The sequence below is a fragment of the Phaenicophaeus curvirostris genome, chromosome 4 (genome assembly GCF_032191515.1).
Source record: "Phaenicophaeus curvirostris isolate KB17595 chromosome 4, BPBGC_Pcur_1.0, whole genome shotgun sequence".
In the NCBI taxonomy this organism is placed as follows: Eukaryota; Metazoa; Chordata; class Aves; order Cuculiformes; family Cuculidae; genus Phaenicophaeus; species Phaenicophaeus curvirostris.
Genome location: NC_091395.1, coordinates 51,289,710 through 51,311,428, shown reverse-complemented (window position 1 = coordinate 51,311,428; position 21,719 = coordinate 51,289,710). Strand labels below are relative to the sequence as shown.

At 39.6% G+C, this 21,719-nt stretch overlaps 1 protein-coding gene across 1 annotated transcript in view; it reads left to right on the top strand.

Moving 5' to 3' along the window:
- Window positions 1–1,940: 1,940 nt before the first annotated feature.
- The window catches only part of GABRB1 (gamma-aminobutyric acid type A receptor subunit beta1), a 134,230-nt gene continuing 114,451 nt past the window's right edge, over window positions 1,941–21,719 (top strand). The window contains 3 exon segments of the mRNA XM_069856572.1: window positions 1,941–1,959; window positions 2,907–3,452; window positions 3,517–3,584. Of these exon segments, the coding sequence (XP_069712673.1) occupies window positions 1,941–1,959; window positions 2,907–3,452; window positions 3,517–3,584 (633 nt within the window).

Below are 21,719 nucleotides of genomic sequence, written 5' to 3'. Positions count from 1 at the left end.
CAGGTATTTATCTTTTTTCAAAAAAAGTTCATTTTGTTTATTTTCTTTTTTCTTCCTGAAGAATGAGTGCTTTGATCAACACACGTGAAAATATCCCAAAAAAATGTTGCTTGTGTGACTGAAATCAGCCATTCTGCCTCTTTATTGCTAGAAGCAAACAAGACGGTCTCTTATTTACATCACTCACAGACTCATAAGTGTACATAGCAAGCACATCACTGAAATGGGAAAGACACATTGCATTCTAGTGGCTCGGTGTGGTAAAATACTTCTGAGATGAGAATACTGCTTTTATTTCTCTAGCCGTTGTTTCTAGAGGTTTTATTTTACCTGACAATTTAAACAGAGCTTTGCAGTGAGCTGCTTCAGAAAACAGTGAAAGGCAAAGCTGGAGAAAATTAACTCCATTTTTCAGATAAAAATATTTCTCAGCCATTCTAGTAACAATGTTTAATTTTTTATACCAAATAAAACCCCGTGCAAATAAAGACAAGACTAAGCCTAAAGAACATAGAAGAAAAGGTCTCAATCCTACAAATATATGTGCAGCTTGTCACAGTATGCATCAGCTTTTTAAAATCAAGGGAGCTGCTTACAATAGTAAGGTGTATGTATGCTTAATTTCTATGGAATACTGCATCAGTTATTAACTCTTTCTGACATCTGACAGCACTGACAAGCCTCAGTTTCTAGGAAATGAATACCTTTTAACAGGAATCATAACAATATTACACTTCATATATCTCTGTTCTTTAAATATCCCCTTAAAACCAGCTTCTTCAGTGCTGTCTACAACTGCCTTCCTTCTTTCAGTGACACTTAATATTACTGGCTACTTGTAGTTAATGTACCTACTAAGGCCATGAAAATATGCAAAAGCATATAGATACATGCTGCTCATTACTGCTGCCTCCACGTTCTTCATGTCTGTCTCAACACTTGTTGAGTATCTTCATAGCTCAACAGTTTGTTCTCTGAAGCCCAGACTGTCTTTTTTGATAGTACCTACAGCATCTGGCACAAAGGCCTTAATCTTCAGCCTCCACTGCTTCTCTTGAGCTATGTCAATGGTTCAGTAGTCTTATTTTTGGGATGCTCAGTGGAGGAACCTCAACACTGGTCTGCAGAAGCCAGGGCAACTCAGCTGGAAGAGCTCTCAGCAACCAGCTTGCCGAGGAGAACATTCTCACCCTTCCTGGAAGTACACTGAGGCATCCCTAATGACAGGAGACCTGCAGGGCAGGCTTAGCTGATGCCTTTTCCAAACAGATAATAAACTCCAGAAATGCACCTAGAACATGGGCATTCAGTCCAGGGACTGGACTACAGCTAGTCTGAACTGAAGCTGTCCTGAAATGTACAGAGAATGAAGAATTAATGTAGAATAAATCCCTGCTCTTATGCCTTAAGATGGATTTTGGCAAGCCTTAGACAGCAGCAGCCTGCCTCTCATACAGGCATAACTGACTTTCTCATGGCTTATGACAAAGCTAAAATTATCTACAGGATATAATGCTGCACACCATCAAGAAGTAGAAGGGACTCTATAGTAACATGGAAAATCCTAATTCAGTGCTTCAGAGGAACCAGGTAACTTTATCATGGATATGTTTGATACAATTCTACATAAAAAGATAATTTTTGTTAGACTACAGGCGGTATTCTTTTTTAAAGTGCCATAACCAAGCCACAACAATTACAATTAGACACTGCTAAAATGTACTAATCATATCTAGTAAATTTTAAAAACTTCTTTCAAATGGCAATGCTAAAGTACCCTTGAGTTGAGCTGGGAAATAACGTTTTTCAACAACTGAGGACTAAAATAGGAGGAAAAGAAAGATATGTTCAGCATAAAAGTCCTCAAAGTCAATTGAAAATATTTATCACACTGTTACAAGCTACTGGTAGAACAATTATTTTCATGAACTTATACGGTAATGGTTACAGGAAGCAGCTGTTAGACTCCTATGGTGATCTCTCAGGAAGCACATTGTGCTCCATCTCCAAGAGTCACACATTTGTATAGAAATTTGCATTGCTAAAATGTTCAAAATTATAGTATTACAAACTGTCTAGTTCAATATTGCTGAATTTTCAAATATTGTGGCATATTTCAGCCACAAACGCAGCACCAGTAGCCTGCCGTACTGTAGGGAGCTCAAAACCATCAAATACATATCCCTAGGTCACCTTACACAGGAGTGCACAGATGAGGTGGGTTGAATTTGAAAGGGATAAATGTTTTCTCTGCTGAGGTACAGAACAGCACCAGCAAAGTCATCACTTGTTCACAGGGCTCTGATTATTCATAGAATCATGGAATCACAGAATAGTATGGGTTGGAAGGGACATTAAAGATCATCTAGTTCCAACACCCCTGCCATGGGCAAGGACATCCTACTGGATTAGGCTGCCCAAGGTCCCATCCAACCTGGCCTTGAACACCTCCAGGGATGGGGCAGCCACAGCTTCCCTGGGCAACATTTTTCAGTGACTCACCACTCTCATCAGGAAGAAATTCCTCCTTATGTCTGGTCTAAATCTTCCCCTCTCCAGTTTATACCCATTATATATAATCAGTGTGCTCATAAAAGGCCATTAATTCATAGCATCATTAAAGGAAGAATCCCCTTCTAAGCAGAAGATTAATTACTTCTGTTGAAAAGCAGCAACTGAAGATGTGTTGCTGTACAGCTCCAGAGACAAACTTGCTCAAGAAGCAGCACGGGAATGGCTAGATCATAGTTAAGCCTTCACAGCTGCACAAATCCCTGTTTGCACCAAAACCTGCCGTTTCTTTTGCATGTACTCATTCCCTTTGACTCTATCACACCGGGACCCATCCGTGTGAGTTCTCACAGAGAAGTGTCCCCCACGATTAATTCTTTTCTCTTGACGAGAAGTTTACGCCCCGGGGGTGGCGGCCCCTCCCTCCCGCTGCACGTGTCCTCGCGCCACCGCCCCCAGCCCCTCCGCCCGGCCGCGCTCGGCTCCGGGGCGGCTGGGGCGGGCCGGGGGTGCGCCGGGGGGCTCCGCGCATGCCTCGCGCTGTCGGGCATCGTCGCTCCGCTCCGCACCGAGTTACCAGCCCACGGCTCTTCCCTCAAGAGGCGGCGGCGCGGTCGCAGTTGGGGGGGCGGTGGCGCCGCGGCGGGGCGGCCCGTGGGCGCTGTCCTTGGTGCTGGGCGGGGCGGCCCGTGGGCGCTGTCCTTGGTGCTGGGCGGGGCGGTCTGTGGGCGCTGTCCTTGGTGCTGACCACAGCGTGCTGGGCGCGCAAGTGAGCGCCGCCGGGCCGCGGGGGCAGGCGTGCGCGGAGCCGCCCGGACGCCTCCCTGACCCGGCTGTGCTCCTTCCCGCAGCCGACGGGCCCAGCAGCATGTCCTACGCGAAGGAGACGGTGGACGGGCTGCTGCAGGGCTGCGACATCCGCCTCCGGCCCGACTTCGGAGGTGAGTCGCCCCGGGCACCCCCTTCCCGCGCCGGTTAACGCCGCCTCCCGCTCCCCCCCCGCAGGTCCGCCCGTGGATGTGGGCATGCGGATAGAGATCGCCAGCACCAACGTGGTTTCGGAGGTCAGCACGGTGAGTGGCCCCGCGAGGTGAGTGGTCGAGGTGCTGGAGCTGCTCTCGCACCTCCCGCCACAGCTCGGCGACCCCATCTGCTGCAGCGGCCCCATGGGGACAGGCTGGAACCTGCCGGGAACCCGGGGAACGCTGCCTCCCCAGCAACAGCCAAACAGCTGAGCGGTTGCTAGGAAAAGTTATTGGCACTGTCGTGGTAACGTCTGAATTGGCTCTGCAGAGCTGCTCGCTGCCTTAATCAAAATAGCAGCTGCAGGGTTGAGATTCTGAGTTCTGCTTCACTATTTCGCCCGTTGTGTAGTCAACAGCTGTCTTCAGAAATCCTAGCATTTCTGGAGCTTTAGCAGCTGGACAGGTGTGCGTTTTTTCATGATAAGTGATTTAAAGAGTTAGACGCTTCACTTTGCAAGCTAGTGCTGTTCAGTAAAAAAAAAAAAGCTGGAGCTCCTAGAAAACACTTTCTTTCTTAGAAAAGGAAAAAAAAACCCTGAAATTTGCATCAGATTAAATACATAAGGACGTTGCCTATCTAGCTATCAAAACAGAATCTAAATCTCCTACCTACAGGTGTGAAACATACTGCATTTGATTTCAGTTCTCTTGCTGGAAAGAATTAAATAGACATGCAGTCTTAAAGAGCAAAAATGTGTTTGTGTAGTGGTTGCCTCATTTGACAGCCTTTTCCTAGAAGAAAACAGAAAACCAGTTACAAGTTTGAACATTTTACAAAATTGTGTTGGATTGGTATGCACCATACACATTTTGTTCTCACTTTTCCTATATTTGTCTCATATGAAAATCTAAAATAATTTCTTCCTATAGGAGAACATCTATTTAGTTAAAAGAAGCAATTTATTTCACTCAAAAAAGGTGATACTTGCCCATACAAAGTAATTTACCAGAGAGCAGGTACTTTTTCCTTTGTATATTAGTTAATAATTGTCATTAAGGCAAGCTCTTCAGAGACTGTTTTCATTTTCTCATTTATGTTTTTCTGCTGTTCGTTATATATACACAGTTCTTGCTTACACAATTCCTCTCTGTGTGTAACTGTTAGATCTGCATATGAATATTCTAATGGGTTGGAAAGGAGATTTTTTCACATTGCCTGTGACATTTTGCAGGTTTCAGCTCCAGGAATTCCTGTTTCTCTATTGTACTTTCAGCGAGGAACGTTGTAAGGACTGTGCAGATCAGGCAGAGAAAACAGAACATAGACCTTATCAAAATAGTCAACAAATCTACTGCAACTCCAAACTGATTCTACCACTATAACAGGATCGCTGCTTTTATAAAGCAATACACTCCAGGAAAGCGAAGCACAGCAAATGCCATCACCAAAACACCTGCTCTGAAAGGTCCAGAACTTATCTTGAAAAGTCTCAACACCTGAAATAATGTTAATTTGGAGTGGAATGAGTGTGGCAGTTTCCAGTGGTGATGTCACAGGGCATTAATTGCATTTGCACCAGCTCAGAGCACTTCTGCTTAGCTTTGGTAGATCTAGCATGCAACTTCCTCCTTTATTCTAACATCTGCAAAGCCCCTGGGAAGCTGTAATTTGTACTTTCTGGTTTTTAATTAAGGCAAGTTACGTGCTAGCTGGATTCTTTGACTAATCTCAATGTGCTGGGTGGCAGCTCAACTAACACGGGTCAAAGAAGTAAGAAGATGTTTTCATTTCATAAAATGCCACATCTTTCACAGTGGAAGGAAAAAAACATTCCCAGATATAGCCAATAGCCCATCTCTTAAGGCAGAATATGGAAAAAAGGTCTTCATTCTGAATCAGTCTGGAAGGGGCTTTCCCATATCACAAGTGCTTACCTGTACATACTCATGTCTAGAGTGATCTTTGTTTCAAGGTCTTTATTGGTTGCTGGAGACTACTATATAGTCTTTTGGACAAAGATCAATAATTTCATCCATCATTTCAGATGTGAGGGGATTGATAGCTTAAAAAAATCTTTCTGCCTAGTAAAATAATGCTTTATTCTAGCACTTTTTCTGAGCATCACAGCCTTGAAACGGTTAAAGTTACAGCAACCTGTGAATCATTTACCTTCTCTCCCTTCCTTTTAAACTGTTGTCTTGTAAATTATTTTTTACTTTGTTTAGTAAGAGCTGCCATTCTGTGGCATCAGAGCCAGAAATGTTTACCACAAGATGCTAGTTTATCTTCTGTTGTCTAGAGGGCACTTTTGTTGCTAAAGGAAACCAGTAACAGCGCAGAGGGCAACTTCACATTGTGTGAGCTGCTTCTGGCAAGAGAGTCTAGTTGGCCTCCACTAGAGCCCTGTTCAGTCAGTCTCATCCTAGCAGTAGTGAAGGGAGCTGTCTCATCTCTTGGCTCACCTCAGGCACTTGAAACATTATTTCCAGAATGACAGGCAGCTATTCCAAATCCTGGTACCCACAGGTAGGGTTAAATTTTCTATTTTGATCTCAGTGCTGAAATGAGTAAAGATATATAGATATATACACATATAGATATATATATTTATAATGTTATGAAGGTGCATTAGCAAGAATTTGTCATGACTGAAGGTCTGTCTGCCAAGTCAAGAGACTGATCTATATGTTACAGTAAATCCAGTCCTCAGGTAAAAAGTTGAAATATAGACAACAGAACCAGAGTGAGTTCTGTGAACACCTTCAGTAATAACTGTCTGCTCAAGTAGCTTGTCTAGTTATAGTGGCTTCTTCAAATATACTAAACTACTGTGAAATACTTTACTCAGTTAATGAATCAAAACTTGCAGTAAAGCTTTCCGTTTTTTCCCCCAAGTACTCGGTCCTCATCTGTTCAGCTCTTTAAACTGCATTGTTTTGTAGCTGCTTGGTAGTTCAATAATACTGCCATGAGCTGCCATAGCAACCTTTACAGAAGGATTAGCAGAAGCAATCATTCTCATAACTCTCCCATTTGGCATCAGATATGTTGTCATATATTGATTTTTGCAGATAATAAGCTGATGAGCTTGTTGTACATTGAACAAGCAGGAGAAGTAGCATATAAAAATCCTAATGACCATTGACCAGTTGTAAGTGTACTTTCTCCTTAATATACCGTGAGATAAGTTTTAAGCTGTTTCCATCAGATTTTCACATCCTTCCTACAGTGACTGCAAGTGTTCCCTTCCAAAGGTACAAGATAACCCTTTGCTTTGTTTCAGTTAATGACTGTTCAGCTAACTTTCATCCGTGACTGCCTTCCTTTAGAAGTATGTAAGACATTCACATGAATATAAAGAGTTCATTAAGAACCATGCTATAACTAATCCATTAAGCTGCTGTGACATGAATTGCCTGGTTTACTCTGATACCTTACATGGTTAACAGAAGGTGCTGCTTGTACATCAAGAACAAACGTGGACAGCATGATTCATAGTAACTATCTTCAAGCTTCAGGGCAGGCAAACAAACAGCATATTGCTATGTCTACTAGGAACAGTCAAGAAGTAAGAGGACTCAATTCACATGCGGTACATGACATAACTTTCTCTAAAATGTATTTCCTACAGAGCGTGTGGTCAAAACTTTGTAATAGAGAAAGGATAGCAGTACATGTTCTAAAGTTTTCAAAACTAGTCCACATGAAAAAGTATCTTCTATAGAGCAGTTAAAAGAGACATCAAAAAGAAGGGGAAAAAGCCCATTATTTTATACTGGGAACACTGTTCCTGACCTACCATACTGATTCTACACTGATGGTAAAAATTTGGTTTGCATGATAGCAGAATGAAAGTTTTGTGTCCCAGCAAAAAGAGAAGAAAGAAAACACAGAAAGCATGTATAGTACTTTAGCTTCTCTACACTCAAAGTTACTTTTACTCAAGGCACTTACATTTAACCCAAACACCTCTGCAAATCCTGCAAAGAAACAGGAATTCAGCTATTGCCTACTGCTTAAAAGTCACTACCTGGTTCTTTTTGTATCCTTTTCTTTTTTCATCAATTTTGCATGATACTACCCTCTCATATTCCATCCCAATCCTTCTAGCCTGTGTGATTATACACAAGAAATTGGACACAGATGCAGCCGTTGTCTTCTGGTTTGTCTTTGACACCATGGCTTATGCTGAATGATGAAGTCGTGTTTGCAGCACAGAGTAGACCTGCATGTTGTGTTTGATCCCTCACTCTGTCATGACTGCAGATGATCATTGTTTTGGAGAATGAAGTGTCTCCCGCAGTACTTAAAGCTCCGCCACACATGTCATTAGACAGACTTTTCCTGGAAGCAATGTAGTATTTATCCTTTTTTCCTTGAGTTAGGGTTGTTTAGGGCTGCTGCTAACTTAGATTAGAAATTTAATCCAAGAGCACTTTCTGATGTACTAGAAGTCTACAGATATATTACTTTAGAAGCTTATAAACAGCTCTCTATCTGAAGGCTCTCTGTATTATTCAGAGTATCTTAATTTGTTCAGTTTGAGTAGTGAACTGTTCTTCAAGTATGGAAAAATAAAAAACAAACTTGTGTTCTCCCTGTACATGACTTCTAGGAAGAGTGTTCTTGATCTTCAGAGTATGTCTCCTGGGATGCTTCATGGTTTTTCTGTTTGAACACTCACGGGGTCATTTCCCACACAGCAGTGTTGATGCATTTTAATTTGGGGGGGATCTCCATGTTTGCTGTTTATCACCATTCTAGCTGTTCAATTTCCTTCAAAAAATACAGAAGTCAACAGAATATGTTCCAGACAGTCTGAGCATCAGAACCAAGCTAAGTGAATAAGCAGTCTTTCTCTGAGCAAATATCACTGTGCAGGTTGAAACAGAGGATTAGAGTTTTGTTCATTTGTATTAACAGCAGTACAGAAAGACATCTACATCCAGGTCTGCACAGCCAGTAGGCTGAGGCAACTGATTATCTTTACTTAGGACTCACTAGACCACATCTAGGTACTGCATCCAGTTTTGGGCTGCCCCTCTCCCCTCCTCTCCCCTGCCCCCCCCAGCAATGCAAGAAAGATGTTGAACAGAAGCAAGTTCCATGGACAGCCACCAAGCTGATCATGGTTGGAGCACTCTGTGAGGAGAGCCTCTGGGAGCAGGGCTTGTTCAGCCTACAAAGAGATGGCCTTGCCTTCCCAGGACCTGTAAAAATATTAAGGAGAAAATGGAGTTAGGCTCTGGTGACTGTTATGAGTACCAATGTAGGTAACAAACTCTATACTAGGCAACCAGTTTGGCATTATGAACATCATCTCTTACATCTTTGCATTATGGCAGCCAAGTTTCATTTTTCTAACCTTAAGTCTGGTTCCTAGAGGACTAAAAATTCAAACACCTTCAGCTCAGCCAGCGAGGCAACAGAAGTGCTCAGGGTAGTCACAATGATATTAAATAGTTCTTGGTCTAAATATATTGACCTGAAAATGTTCATACTGATTATAATGATGCTTTTAAAAAGACTTAAAACTCAATAATTATTAATTTGGCCAGCTCTAGTGCAGAAGAAGAAAGAAGTACTTTTCTCTTACATAGCAACTCTCTGAAAGAGCATGAAGGACATGCAAAAGCACTTGAAATGAATGTTAATAAGAATGTTCAGCAACTGATTTTAATTTTTTCCAGCAAATATGGAAAAACTAATTAAGTAATAATACATAAAGGTCAGATCATTTCATCAATGTCTATTGCAAACAGGAATAATTATATTAAAGTGTGAAACATGGAACAAATGCAGAAATAGGCAGCTTGAAGTTAAACAGCTGAGTCATTATAATTGGATGTTTTACTGGGTTATTTTTCAGTTGACTACATGAATAAGGGCTTCTTCAACAAAATTAACAAATAGGTAAAAAGGATAAAGGAATAACTTAAATGTTGTTTCATATGATCCAGAACGTGGATATATCTTAATTTTTCGGAAGTTCAAGTAGCCTGAGATCAGGCTTCAGGGTTGACAGAAGTGGTATTTCAAACTTTCTCTTTAGCCTGATGGGCATAATATTTCCCTGATTTCAAGATTTAAATAAACTAGCTATGAAAACCATTCCTAGCAAAGTTGACATTCTTTATCTGTTAAGCTCACAGTTTCCCACAAGGGCAAACCTCCTGACTCCCTCAACTGTTTCTCTTTCTAGCCATTGCAGGTGGCTCATCCTCACTTTCCAGCTTTTCTCAAGAGTTGACAAGATCAGATCTGACCTGTGTGCTTCACCTTTTAGCCTAGATTTTACCCCTGACACCACAGGGCATTCTGACATACCTGTAGTTCAGCAAGATAATATAACCTGTGCAGAATTTATGTTTCTGAAGACAAGAAATTAAATGTCACGCTTCCTATGTTTTTAAAAAATATTCCAGGAATGAACAGAAGAGCGCAAGATAACAAAGGACAGAAAATTATTCTAGAGTCAGTTGAATTTTTAGTAAATGTTTTTAGTAAACTGCATCTTACCTGCTTGTTTCTCCTGAGCATGGAGTTGTAAACAAACGTTAAAACAACTGCAAGTCTGAAATACAATGGTATTACTTTGATAAACTGTAAAAAATTCCTTCCACCGGAGGGAGCAAGTGACTACCTGCAAAGGAAAGGACCACATATTTTCTTAATCATGCTATAAAACCCTTCTCCAGCCAGGTCTGGTTCCTGAAATATAAAATTACTTATAGCACAGTGATGAGTAGTGGTGCATGTGAAATGAGAGGGGTGACACCCCATGACACTGTGTTTAGTGGAAGCTTTAGCAAATAGTTTGGGATATCTAGAATGTCACTAAATAAGGAGTATACCTTCAGTGCTATATGTCTTCAATTATGTGGATGAGAAAATCCAAGGTTTTCCCCAGCACAGCCATTTTGTACATCTGCATCAAACAACACGGCTGTGCTTTGACAACTAGAAACTTCCAGTTTGTGATCTGTTAACATGTTCAGTGGCACAGACCTTTTGAAACGTTCAGGGTCCCAAATGACACTTTAATAATGTAACAGCCCACAAATGGCACAAAAGATCCATTCCCCACTTTCTAAAAAAGAGGAAAAAAAACTTAAAATTAAATTCTAAGTTCTTCTAGGAGCCTGAAATATGTTTTTTTTCTTATGTGTTTATAGGACAGGGAGAGGGCTTAATTAGAATTATAGACTCATAGAACAGTTTAGGTTGGAAGTAACCTTCAAGATCATCTAGTTCCACCCCCAATGCCATGGCCAGGGGCACCTCCCAGCTAGACCAGGCTGCTCCAGGCCCCATCCAACCTGGCCTTGAACACCTCCAGGGAGGGGCATGTTCAAGGTTCAATTAAAAGCTTGCATTTTCATTTTCCCTAACTGCATTGCCTATTTACTTCTGGTTCTGGAAAGGAGAGAAGATCAGAATCTTCCAAACTAAGCATTTTTCTTCAAAAGGAGGTATAAGAGAGACACTTCAAGTGCCTGCAAAAGCTTTGGGATTTTTTTATTTGTTTAAATCAGCTTTACTTTTTACTGTATTACCTGAAAAATATCCCTTTACTCCTCTAGGCTGTGTTCATAAATTCTCCGCTGACTGCAGTTCAGTACAGATTTGCAGCTGAAGCTACGCAACCAAGAGAGGGAACAGTCACACCACCAGTTTGCCCAGTGGTGGGAAAAGATCCCAGCCTCAGGGGAGGAACAGTTGAGATCCAAAGCTAGTGCCAGAATACTGTTCATGTTCACAGGATGCCAAGTACTCTGGGACAACAGCTGAAACCGTTAAATCAAATCAAATCAAGAGATTGCCATCATTCAGAAGTATCCCCAGCTGATGTGTTTTCTTAATTGCCATTTTCCAAACAGCAGCTGCCTGGAAGAGTTCTCTGGGGTGTCTCATCTCCCATCCATCTAATTGTGCTGTATTTTAAAGCATCAGTATAAGCCTGAAAAATACAACTATAAGGGGTTCTAGCAGGTGAAGAAAGAGTCCAAGATTACTACCAGAAGATTTTATCCTTAAACGCTCTTTGAGACTCCATTTTTCTCTTCTAGAAAAAGAATTCAGTATCTCAAGGCATGTACTTCCATGCTTGTAGAATTCTTCCTCCCTCACATACGATATTGCCTGTAACAGGCAATGCTCCAAAAAGCATATTAAAATGAAATTATTTCTACACCAAAGAATAACCCTCTGCAAATATATTTACCAGGAAGTCACTGAATAATCTATCAGAATAATACCAGATAATGCAGTTCTTTCTTTAAACAATAGTTCTATATGAAGTTTTAAATGGGCTGGAGAAGGTATATTAGATTTCTTGCCTATCAACTTTTACAGTGACCTTTCGAGTTTAAAAAGTGTGGTTTTGACCAAAACTGTGTCACACGGAGGTTTGTTCCATCCTCTGCTTGGGCAAATCCTTAGTGGTTTCTGTTCGCTATGAACAAAGGGAAGGCCATTTAAAAGATATGAAGGCCGCTCCTAGAAAGCTACATTATCACAGAGATCCACCCTATAACAAGATTAAGTTTTAAGATTTTAAATGCTCACTACAGAGTGCGTAGTTTCAAAGCAAAAAGTAATGATTTCAGACTGACAAACTTAATTAAAGGTTGGCATAAATGTTCTCTATTAAAATTCATCAGTCCATTTTGGCTGAGGTGGAAGAATTTCAGTCATGTATTTTTTAATTGCCTATAGAAAGAACAGAAGAGATAGTAAGGTTAAAACTGTTGAAACAGATATGGAGCATCTAAATATTATTCAGGATCTTAATCATATTAAAAGAGGAGTGCAATTAATTACCCGGCATATTTTTTAACCTGAAGTGATTCTTAAGTGTAGCTGAAGTAACATGAGTAGCAGTCAGCTGCAGGTAGGTATGCTCGTGCTTGTGTATCTCAGGAACTTCTGGGCACTACTAATTCCCACAGAGAACTGAGGGCTCTGGTCCCTTCCAAGGAGACTAAATGCTTATAGTCCTGGTTTCAATGAGTATGCTCATGGATAAAATTTCTTAGACCAGTAAATTTAAGTGCATGTTAACTTTACCAGCTCAGCAGTTTACTCAGCAGCTTGCAGGAGCGCTCCAGCTCTCCAGTTTACATCAGTTTTAAATCTTTGTTTCTTTACAGTTCTCTTTGTCATTGCTCTTCAGCATGAGAGAACAACCAGTCCTGGAATAATACCCTTCCAACCTGTGTTCTTCCCTTTCTTTAACTGATTGTTTTGTAAGCCATTCACTGGTCAAAACAGTACACTGGTCAAGGAGAGAAATGATTGGGGTTCAGAGGCTTCATTCATGCGTTGCATTTCACAGGCAGTGCAGCTTTATCACTGGCTTCCTGTGCAGGAAACAGAACATGGGATGAAGAGCCACCTCTAAATTCTGGGTTTATTTTATACGCTGCTCCAGGACCACCTAGGGGGAAAAAAAGTACTCTGCAAAACATCAATAACATGCTGGGAATCAAATCTGCAATGACAGACTTCACAGCTTGTTAAATGCCCCATGGATTTCTAAACTAATAGGGAGCAAATACAGTGTTGTTGTGGTGTCAGTTGGAAATGAATCCTGAATGAGAACTTTTCAGCTCCTATTGTCAATGGAAATGAGTTTGTTTTCCAGAAGCACACCAAGGGTATGAATTTCTGAAATCTTTAGGAATATTTATGTTCCAGATAACACATTCTTTCTTAATTATTCCTAGTAGAAACAAAAGATTAAGCAGAGAGCAGATGACAAGAAGGAGTAGCATATTTCAGGGAAGTATAAACACAAACATAACAAAGTAGTAACCATTCAACTCAAAGCATTCATCATAACTCTTCTCATCAGTATGATCTATCAGAGAAAGTTGCTCTTTGAATAGATTTTTGCACTCAATCAATTCAGTGAGCCAATTTCTAATATGAAACTAAAATTTCTTCATTTTTCTGCAGTGTCTCACCCCAATGGACGTTTCATCATTCGCTGTTTCTCCCTTCCCAGTACCTTAAAATCCTAAATGCAGTTTACACTGTTCTGCCCTTTAGATAGCACCAGGGAAGTACCATTGCCATGGATAAAGTAGGGAAATATGGCCTATGTCCAGCCACTGTCTTCTCCTCAGTTTGTTACTGGAACAGGCATGCTCCTAGAAGAGGAGTAGGCAAGAGATGACACAAATAGCATGAGTCAAGAATATTCTCACAAATAACACAATACTGCACTGCTCATCTCTGGACATTCTGCAGTGTGATAGGCATAAAGTACTGATGCACTGCCTACTAGAAACACTATGGATTTTAATTTTTTTCTTTTACATATACTAAAATAAAGTAAAACACTATGGATTTTAATTTTTTTCTTTTACATATACTAAAATAAAGTAAAACACTATGGATTTTAATTTTTTTCTTTTACATATACTAAAATAAAGTAAAACACTATGGATTTTAATTTTTTTCTTTTACATATACTAAAATAAAGTAAAAGAAAAAAAATAAAATCCATAGTGTTTCTAGTAGGCAGTGCATCAGTACTTTATGCCTATCACACTGCAGAATGTCCAGAGATGAGCAGTGCAGTATTGTGTTATTTGTGAGAATATTCTTGACTCATGCTATTTGTGTCATCTCTTGCCTACTCCTCTTCTAGGAGCATCTTTAAAGTACCTGCAGGCACTCCAGTTAGTCAAAGAACAGGCATAGATACATGCTGTAAATTACTTTTTAAAGATGTCCTCGTTTCAGCTGGGATAGAGTCAATTTTCTTCTCAGTAGCTGCACTTCTCAGTAGCTACAGCATTTTGGTTTAGTGTGGGAAGAATGTTGATAACACATATTAAGTTTAGCAGTTTTATGCTCAGCTGGGATAGAATGAACTTTCTTTTCAGCAGCTGCTGTTTCTCTAGATTTTGGGAAGAATGCTGAAAAATACTAGTGCTTGTATCTTTTACTATAGAAATCAAGGTCTTTTTTTGTTTTCTAATGTTTTACAAGTTAGCAGATGCGTTAAGCTGAGAGGAGTGGAGACAAGACAGCTGACCCAAACTTCCCAAAGTATTCTATGGATTAAACATCACACTTAGTATAAAGCAGAAAGTTTTCTGAGGATGGCCCTCTCCTTTTTTCCCTTGTCCCCTCTGCTCTTGGCAGTCTCCTGCTTTCCGCAATCCCTTGCTCCTGGCACTCCTGCTCCCGGTGTCCAGTGATCTCTGTGCTGGCTATAACCACTGCACCCGCTGGAACTGCTGTGCTCACTGTGTCCACCAGTGATTGGTGACTGGTGGGAGTGCACATTACGCAACTGCTGTCCCGTACAGCTAAGTATCATTTTGCATTTTTTGCATATTTCTTCTTCTTCATCATCATCATCATCATCATCATCATCATCATCATCATTTAGTATTATCTTTAATCTTTACATTTTATTAATGTTTTATTAAAACTCTTTTTATTTCAACACTTGGGTCTTCTTTTCCAATGCATCCCTCAGGCTGTGTGGAGGTGAGAAAGTGTCTGCCTATTCTTTAGCTGCCAACTACATGCTAAGCTAGGACAAAGGGGTATTAATTCTTCAGCTTCTCATTAAGAGGGACTGTAGCACTGTCAAAGAGCAGTCAGTAGTGTCCTCAGTGTCAGGTGTTTGCTTCTCACATCTGCAGAAGGCAGAAGCAATTAAAATGGTAGGTCAAATCCTTCTCTCGAAGGGTAACACAGAACAAAGGACCGTCAGGAACACTTCTCATTAAGCTGTCCAATTTAAAAGTTGTTTTTCTTTCTCAAAAGGAAAGAAAAAATTGGCTTCAATTTTTTAATTGATTTATAAGTTACCTTATCTCTTGAGGAAATAGTCCTGCTTATATCTACACTCCTCTTACAGCAGGATAGCTATTAAGCTACTATTGTATTGAAAACAAATACTTTTTTTAAAAAAAAAAGTTAAATGTTAATAAGCAGATGATTCAGACATATATTATCCAGGCTAGCTTATTACATGGGTTTATTGCAGGATCTGATTGTTTCAATGACTTTTGCACAGCTTATATTCAGAAATACAGGCAACACTGGTACTCCAGATCATAGAGAAAAAGTGCATGAGGAGCTGCTGACAAGAACCTGTTGTTCCAGGGAGCAACATCAGCACCTGTCTCAGCAGGAGAGAACTCAGCAGGGACTTCACTGATCTCACTGCTACTCTGCAGCACCTATCAGGTCAAGCTGCTGTCATGACAGATGGCTAATTTTTTTCACCATATTTAAACAGAGATACTGTGGTTTAGATTAGTTTTTATAAGGCTACATAGAACCTCTTACACTGCAGTTGGCATTTTTTATAAGTTTCAGGTTTGCTCTGTTTCCAGGGATGTTTGTGGTGCTAAAAGGGAACTTGAGCTAAAGCATGTAGATCTACATTCCTTAGTTGTTGTGGAGTTTTGTGTTATCCAAATGATTACAGTGATGGACAGCTCAGCACAATATTGTGGAAAGAGATCAAAAATATGGAGCTGTGTACTTAAAACATTATGAATTCAGTAAACTCACTAGGATGCATAATTTTGCACTTATTAGTCCAAGCAAACAGGAAGTCAGTATTCCAGTATTTCATGCGACTTCCAGGTACAGAAGTGATCACTGCAACACCTCACAATATTCAAGAACTCTGGACCAGGAAGATGGACAAACTTTAGGCAATAGTAAGCAAAACACAACTTGGAACCAATGGACTTCGTTTGCAGTACTTTAATTAGCTACAGTTTAGCTATATCCATGTGCTCTTGAGACATCTTTTATATAAATTCTGTAGAAGAAAAATATCTTTAAAAGCAGAGAGGGAAAAAGTTCATTCTATTTATTAGCTGTGCTTTCACTGAATATTGGCCAGAGGGCTCTTCCAGAATACGTAGAGCATAGAGGTGTTCAGCCCACATTGTCCTCTGGTTAGGTTCCACTGAAATCCATGAGGATGCATCAGTAAGGAATCAAACCAACCTTACCCAAGCTGATTATACTTTCCTGCAGTAACTGTATTTTCATACAAAAATATTGCCTGTAACATTTGTAAACTCAAGACAAACTGAGCTATCTTGAAGGCACACAGAGATCAAGGGAACACTTTTCAAAATGCTTTATTTCTATGCTAAAGCTTCTGAGAAGATCTCAATAGCAAAATGCAAACAAATGAAAATGTGCGAGTGAGAAAAAAAAAGAAGGCTGTTATCTTCCCAGGAATATATTCTCTGTCATTTAAGAGTCCTGACTTGCAGACAATTTTGTTGCCCTTGCAGCATTTTTTTTCAATTTTCCTGCTGTGGTATACATCCATCTTAACCTAATGTCTAATTGTTGGTATAAGAAGTTATCAGACTTTACAGCAGTAATCTAAGATGTCAGTCTGCTTAGTCTACACTGAGCCACCTCCAGTGAAACAAAATGAATGTGAACAACTACCTATGCATGTTATTTTTTATTACTTACAGCCACAGCTACAATATCAGAATGACATATGAGCTTTAAAAGTCACAAGTCAGAATCTCTTCTGTTCTCTGAAGGTATAAGTGATCAACTACCTTCAATTTTATTTGTATATTTGTCTTTAAATTAAAAATTCAAAATAGGTCTACAATAGAAGCTTTGAATCTTTTGATAAAAATGGGGAAGCGTGTTTGTGTTAATGCTTCTTCCTCCTGGTGATTGTGACAGTTGTAACAGCAGAACAAAGCTACGAGGGGAGGTCCTAATTCCAGAGGAAGCGGTAGTGATTCAGCTGGGTTGGGACAGGCTCAGAAATTCTTCAGGGGCCAGTGCAGTAGCCTTAGATTTCCCTCTGTGTTCTGCAGATCAGTGCCTACAATGTTTATGTATTGTTGCACTATAGAAATTAAAGCAGTCTCAAGGGAGAGATACTAGGTGGAAGCAAAGGGTCAATTTCTGTTCCTTACACGGATTTTTTTTTTTTCTGCATGACTGTGGACCCACAACAATTCCTTTGGGCCTCAGTTCCTCTTCTGTTATGATTCCTGCCTTATAGGGATATTATGAGAATTCAGTGCATTATATGAGCTAATGAAGAATATGTCCACTGTGACCAGTAATTTCAACATGGCATCATGACTTAAGACACCGTTGGTCTGTTCCTACATCTCTACAACAGTATTAGAATCATAGAATCATAGAATCATAGAATTCCTGCAGTACTGACAGGAATTTATTTTTTACTCACCTGGTGAGAAATCCCAAGACAGCATAAGATGCTGCATGGTAACTACATTTCCCTCAGTGGAATTACTGAATTGTGATGTATCAAGAGCCAACTGTGAATAGCTTGAGCCAGCGCAGTAGACTTTGCACAGTACAGTAGGCATCCAGATGAACATAGAGTGAATGTAAGAATAAAAAAATGTTTCTGAATATGTCATAACATCATGCATCCTCTGTCAGCATTAGCTTTCAAAATATGCATGGTTCTGGACTGGCTGGGGAAAACTTTTTGTATTCATTATTTATTTAGCTTGCATACTCTCTTTAATATCTAAGAATGTATTGTTTGCAGAACAGCTCCACAGGAGAAGACAATAATGTTACCTGTTTGTCTGAAGAATCAGGCATGTCAAAATACAAAATGTTTTCTTCCTATTCACTCTTGGCACCACTAGATATCTATCTTGTAAGTAACAGAACAGGTAAGCGACATGCATGACTATTCTGTAAACAGGCTATTTAATCTTATTAAATTTCAGATCATTATTTGCCTAGTTTATTGGACATGACAATGGCATGCAACAGCAGAGGGCTCTACTGATCATTAAAGAAGTGGGCAGATTTTCATATATATCTCTCCATGGTTGTATTGTCTTTTGCAAGAAATTGCAAGGGTGGTATTGGAGGAGGAAGAAACAACAGAGACTTGTACAATTTCTGGGTTTTGCCTTGCATATTTACCAAGGCAGTTAGCATGAGCAAAAATTCCCTTCTGTGGAAAAGACTTTTCTTTTCTTTAGGTATTTGCAGAAGCATTTTAATGCACCCTAGTAAACTATAGCCTTCATGCAAAGTGTGAGGCTTGTAAGTGGAAAAAGCCTTTCCAGTCTTGCCATTTGTTTTTCTAGAATGGACGCTCAGTTCATTGGGTTGTCTGTCAATGCCATGGCCAGTGCGCTCTTTAAAAAAAAAATTAAAAATATTGTCCACAGAAACTCTGCATTGCAGTTTCAGCAGATTCAGCCATTTGGCCTCTCAGGTAAGTTGAACTCTTAATGTTAGTCATGCCTAGGAGGCACAAGAAGGTGGATAATGAGCTTTAGTTGCCTAGTAGATCAGCAGGAAAAGTACTTTGGTTCCAAAACATTGCCACTGATATGCTATAATGAGAACTGAGCATGGTAGTGCCAAATATCCTCAGTTGCTATCAGTATACTCACCAGGAGGTAATGCAGGTTGCTTGAAGTGCCAAAGAGGAGTTACCCTCCCCCCTTTAAATAACTTGGTAAACGATCACCATCGCTCTCTACTTAATGCTATCATACAAAGTCTGTGCAGCTATTTCTCCAAGTTAAACAGTATGAAGACCTTGACAAAGATTTTATTTTTTCCTTGCTTTATAATCTGTGACTCCTTAAATTCAAAACAAGAAGCACATTTTCCCATAATGATCCTTAGCCTCATGAGTCAAGCATTACTAGACCATTTACACAACCTATGGATATTAGGTGTGATTTGGCGGATAAAATTGCTCTTCAGATGCATTCTTTTGTCTGTGTCTCTACCATAAAGACCAGTCAAAGGCAACCGAAGGTAATATGGCCAGCCTGTGCCAACTGGAAATTTTCATGCACTTCGCAAGAAGTCCTTGGATTATTAGGTCAGCTGACTGACATTAGCTGCATAAAGCTACTGAATGAGTAACAAGACCTAGGCAAGGACAGGATGTTTAGATCCATGACAAAAGCTCACATTTGTTGAGGAGAAAGTGTAGAAATTGGTGTGAAATGAGAGAAGTTATCCTATCTACTCCATCCACTGAGTGAGGAGAACCCTGCCCTGCATTGTGTATTTTCTGGGCTTACTCCAAGCTAGTGTGAAAGACTGCAGGAATTAAATCAGATCATTGTTGACAATCCTTCCATATCTCAGTCAGGAGTTTCCCTTGTGTCCAGGAATTTCTTTCTTCTTTATTCACTTCAAGACTTTATATCACATTTCCTAATACCTGCTCCTTTCACATAAGGTTAAGTCATTTTGTGTCCTTTGTTTTACATACCATAATCCTTTTTTCCCTCAGGTTTTTCTTTTATATGATACCCTTAAACTCAATGACCATTTTACTTATTTTCAAGTTAACAGCACATTGTCACTCCAAGTACCACCCTGTGCAAAGACTGGCCTTGTGCAGTCTACAAATGCATGCTTGACTACCTTGCTGCTTCCTAGGTATATTTTCACATTGCCTTTGAAAGACACTTTGGATGGCATTCAATGCTTTTTATCTAGTTCCAGAAAGAAAACTATGACATTTTAAAATGGCATTGGGAGCAAGGAAAGCAAATAGTGAGGAAGCCTTCAGTACAGATGGAGAGGCATAGCTTAGGCCCAGATCAACACCAGTACTTAAAATGAGAAAGGGTCAAAACCAGAAAAAGTCTTCTTTCCAGCACGTTTCTGAGTTTTGTGAAGGTAAGGGGTATGTGTTTAGTGCATGAATTATAAACATCAAGCAAGAATGTGTTTCTCATCTTAGCAAGGACTGAAAAAATACCTCAATAATGTACATGGGCAGTTTCTTAGTTTCTTTAAGGTCTTGATACACCAAGACAGTCTTATTCAGAATTGCATTCACAGGGTCAAATGATAAAAGCATACCAGAGGATCAGTGAAATGTGTTTCAGAAATGATCAACAGAAAATATACATAAATTGTATAATAATAATATACCTAGAGCATGACAGAATGGAATACAAATTCTGGACAGTGTATTGTATACAATCTATTATAGTAAAATTGCATTTTTTAAAATTAACTACATTTTTCATTCAAGGGAAAGATGGTTTCCAAGCAAAGAAATCTCTCAGAAGATGCAATGTTAAAAACTAAATACAAAAGAATTGCTCTATCATGCATCTCTGTTAAAAGATTAAACCTCTTACTTATGTGTGCATGTGGAAGCACAAGGTAATCTAAAGAGGAATATAAAATGTAGGATTAATTTCTGTTAAAAAAGTCTTATTTAAGGTAGTTTTCTTTCCTCACTCAAGTCATTTTTGCTCTATGATATGTTGTATTGTCTATGTTTAGCTGAACAGGAAAGGATGGCCAAAATGTTCCCCTTCTATGCACTCTGCTGTCCCATGGCTCCTTTCCATCGCTCCCATCCCTTGTTGCATTAACAAATTATAAAAAGCCAGAACCAGTGTTTTATAAGCTAGTGCTGAAGTGTTCAGCTCATATAGCTGCAAAGCCTGGAGTCTGAGCAGAAGTGTGGTGGGAAAAACACCATTCTGATGCTTCGTAAATTCTTTTATTTATTTAGTGATTAACATAAACACAGAGGTCAAAAAAAGGCTTAGGGTATGCTAGGGACTTGTTTGCATTGAAGAATGGAATGGGATGGAATAATCTAAATCATCACTTCAGTCTATTGCAAAATTCACAGAAATCTTCCCAAAGATGAAAATCAGCTCTGTAGTATTCCATCATGATTGTGAACAGAAGGTATTAGCTTTGGAACAAAACCAAAGTCACTACTCTAGAGCCTCCTTGTTCTAGAAAATGTTTTATAAACAGACAGTGCCAAATTCTGTTTTGTAAACAGACAGTACCAACAACTATGTATGATATTAAGCAGTGTTATGAATTTTACTCTTTGCTTTGTATTTGTACATACAGATACAAGCTTTAAAATATAAGAGTGACTGTAATGAAAATACTGTGATTCGGTTTCTATCTAATCAAAATATTACGGCTCAATTTCTAACTCCCTTTGCAGTGTTTCGTGGCAAAAAGTAATAGATTCCTACTGCAGTCTAAATAGTAAATGAAAAATGTAATGCAGTGCAGAAATTCAGGTTTTATCCTGCAGGTTTTATAAACTACTCTTCCTGTATCTGTGACAGCCACTGTTTCTTTAGCATGGCATCCCAGGTTTTGAAATGGTTATTATTAGTTCTCTTGTAGGATCCTCTGAAGCCTTCTTCACTCAGCATTTCCTGCTGGCAGACCCTCTTGGTACAAAAATCCATTGGAAA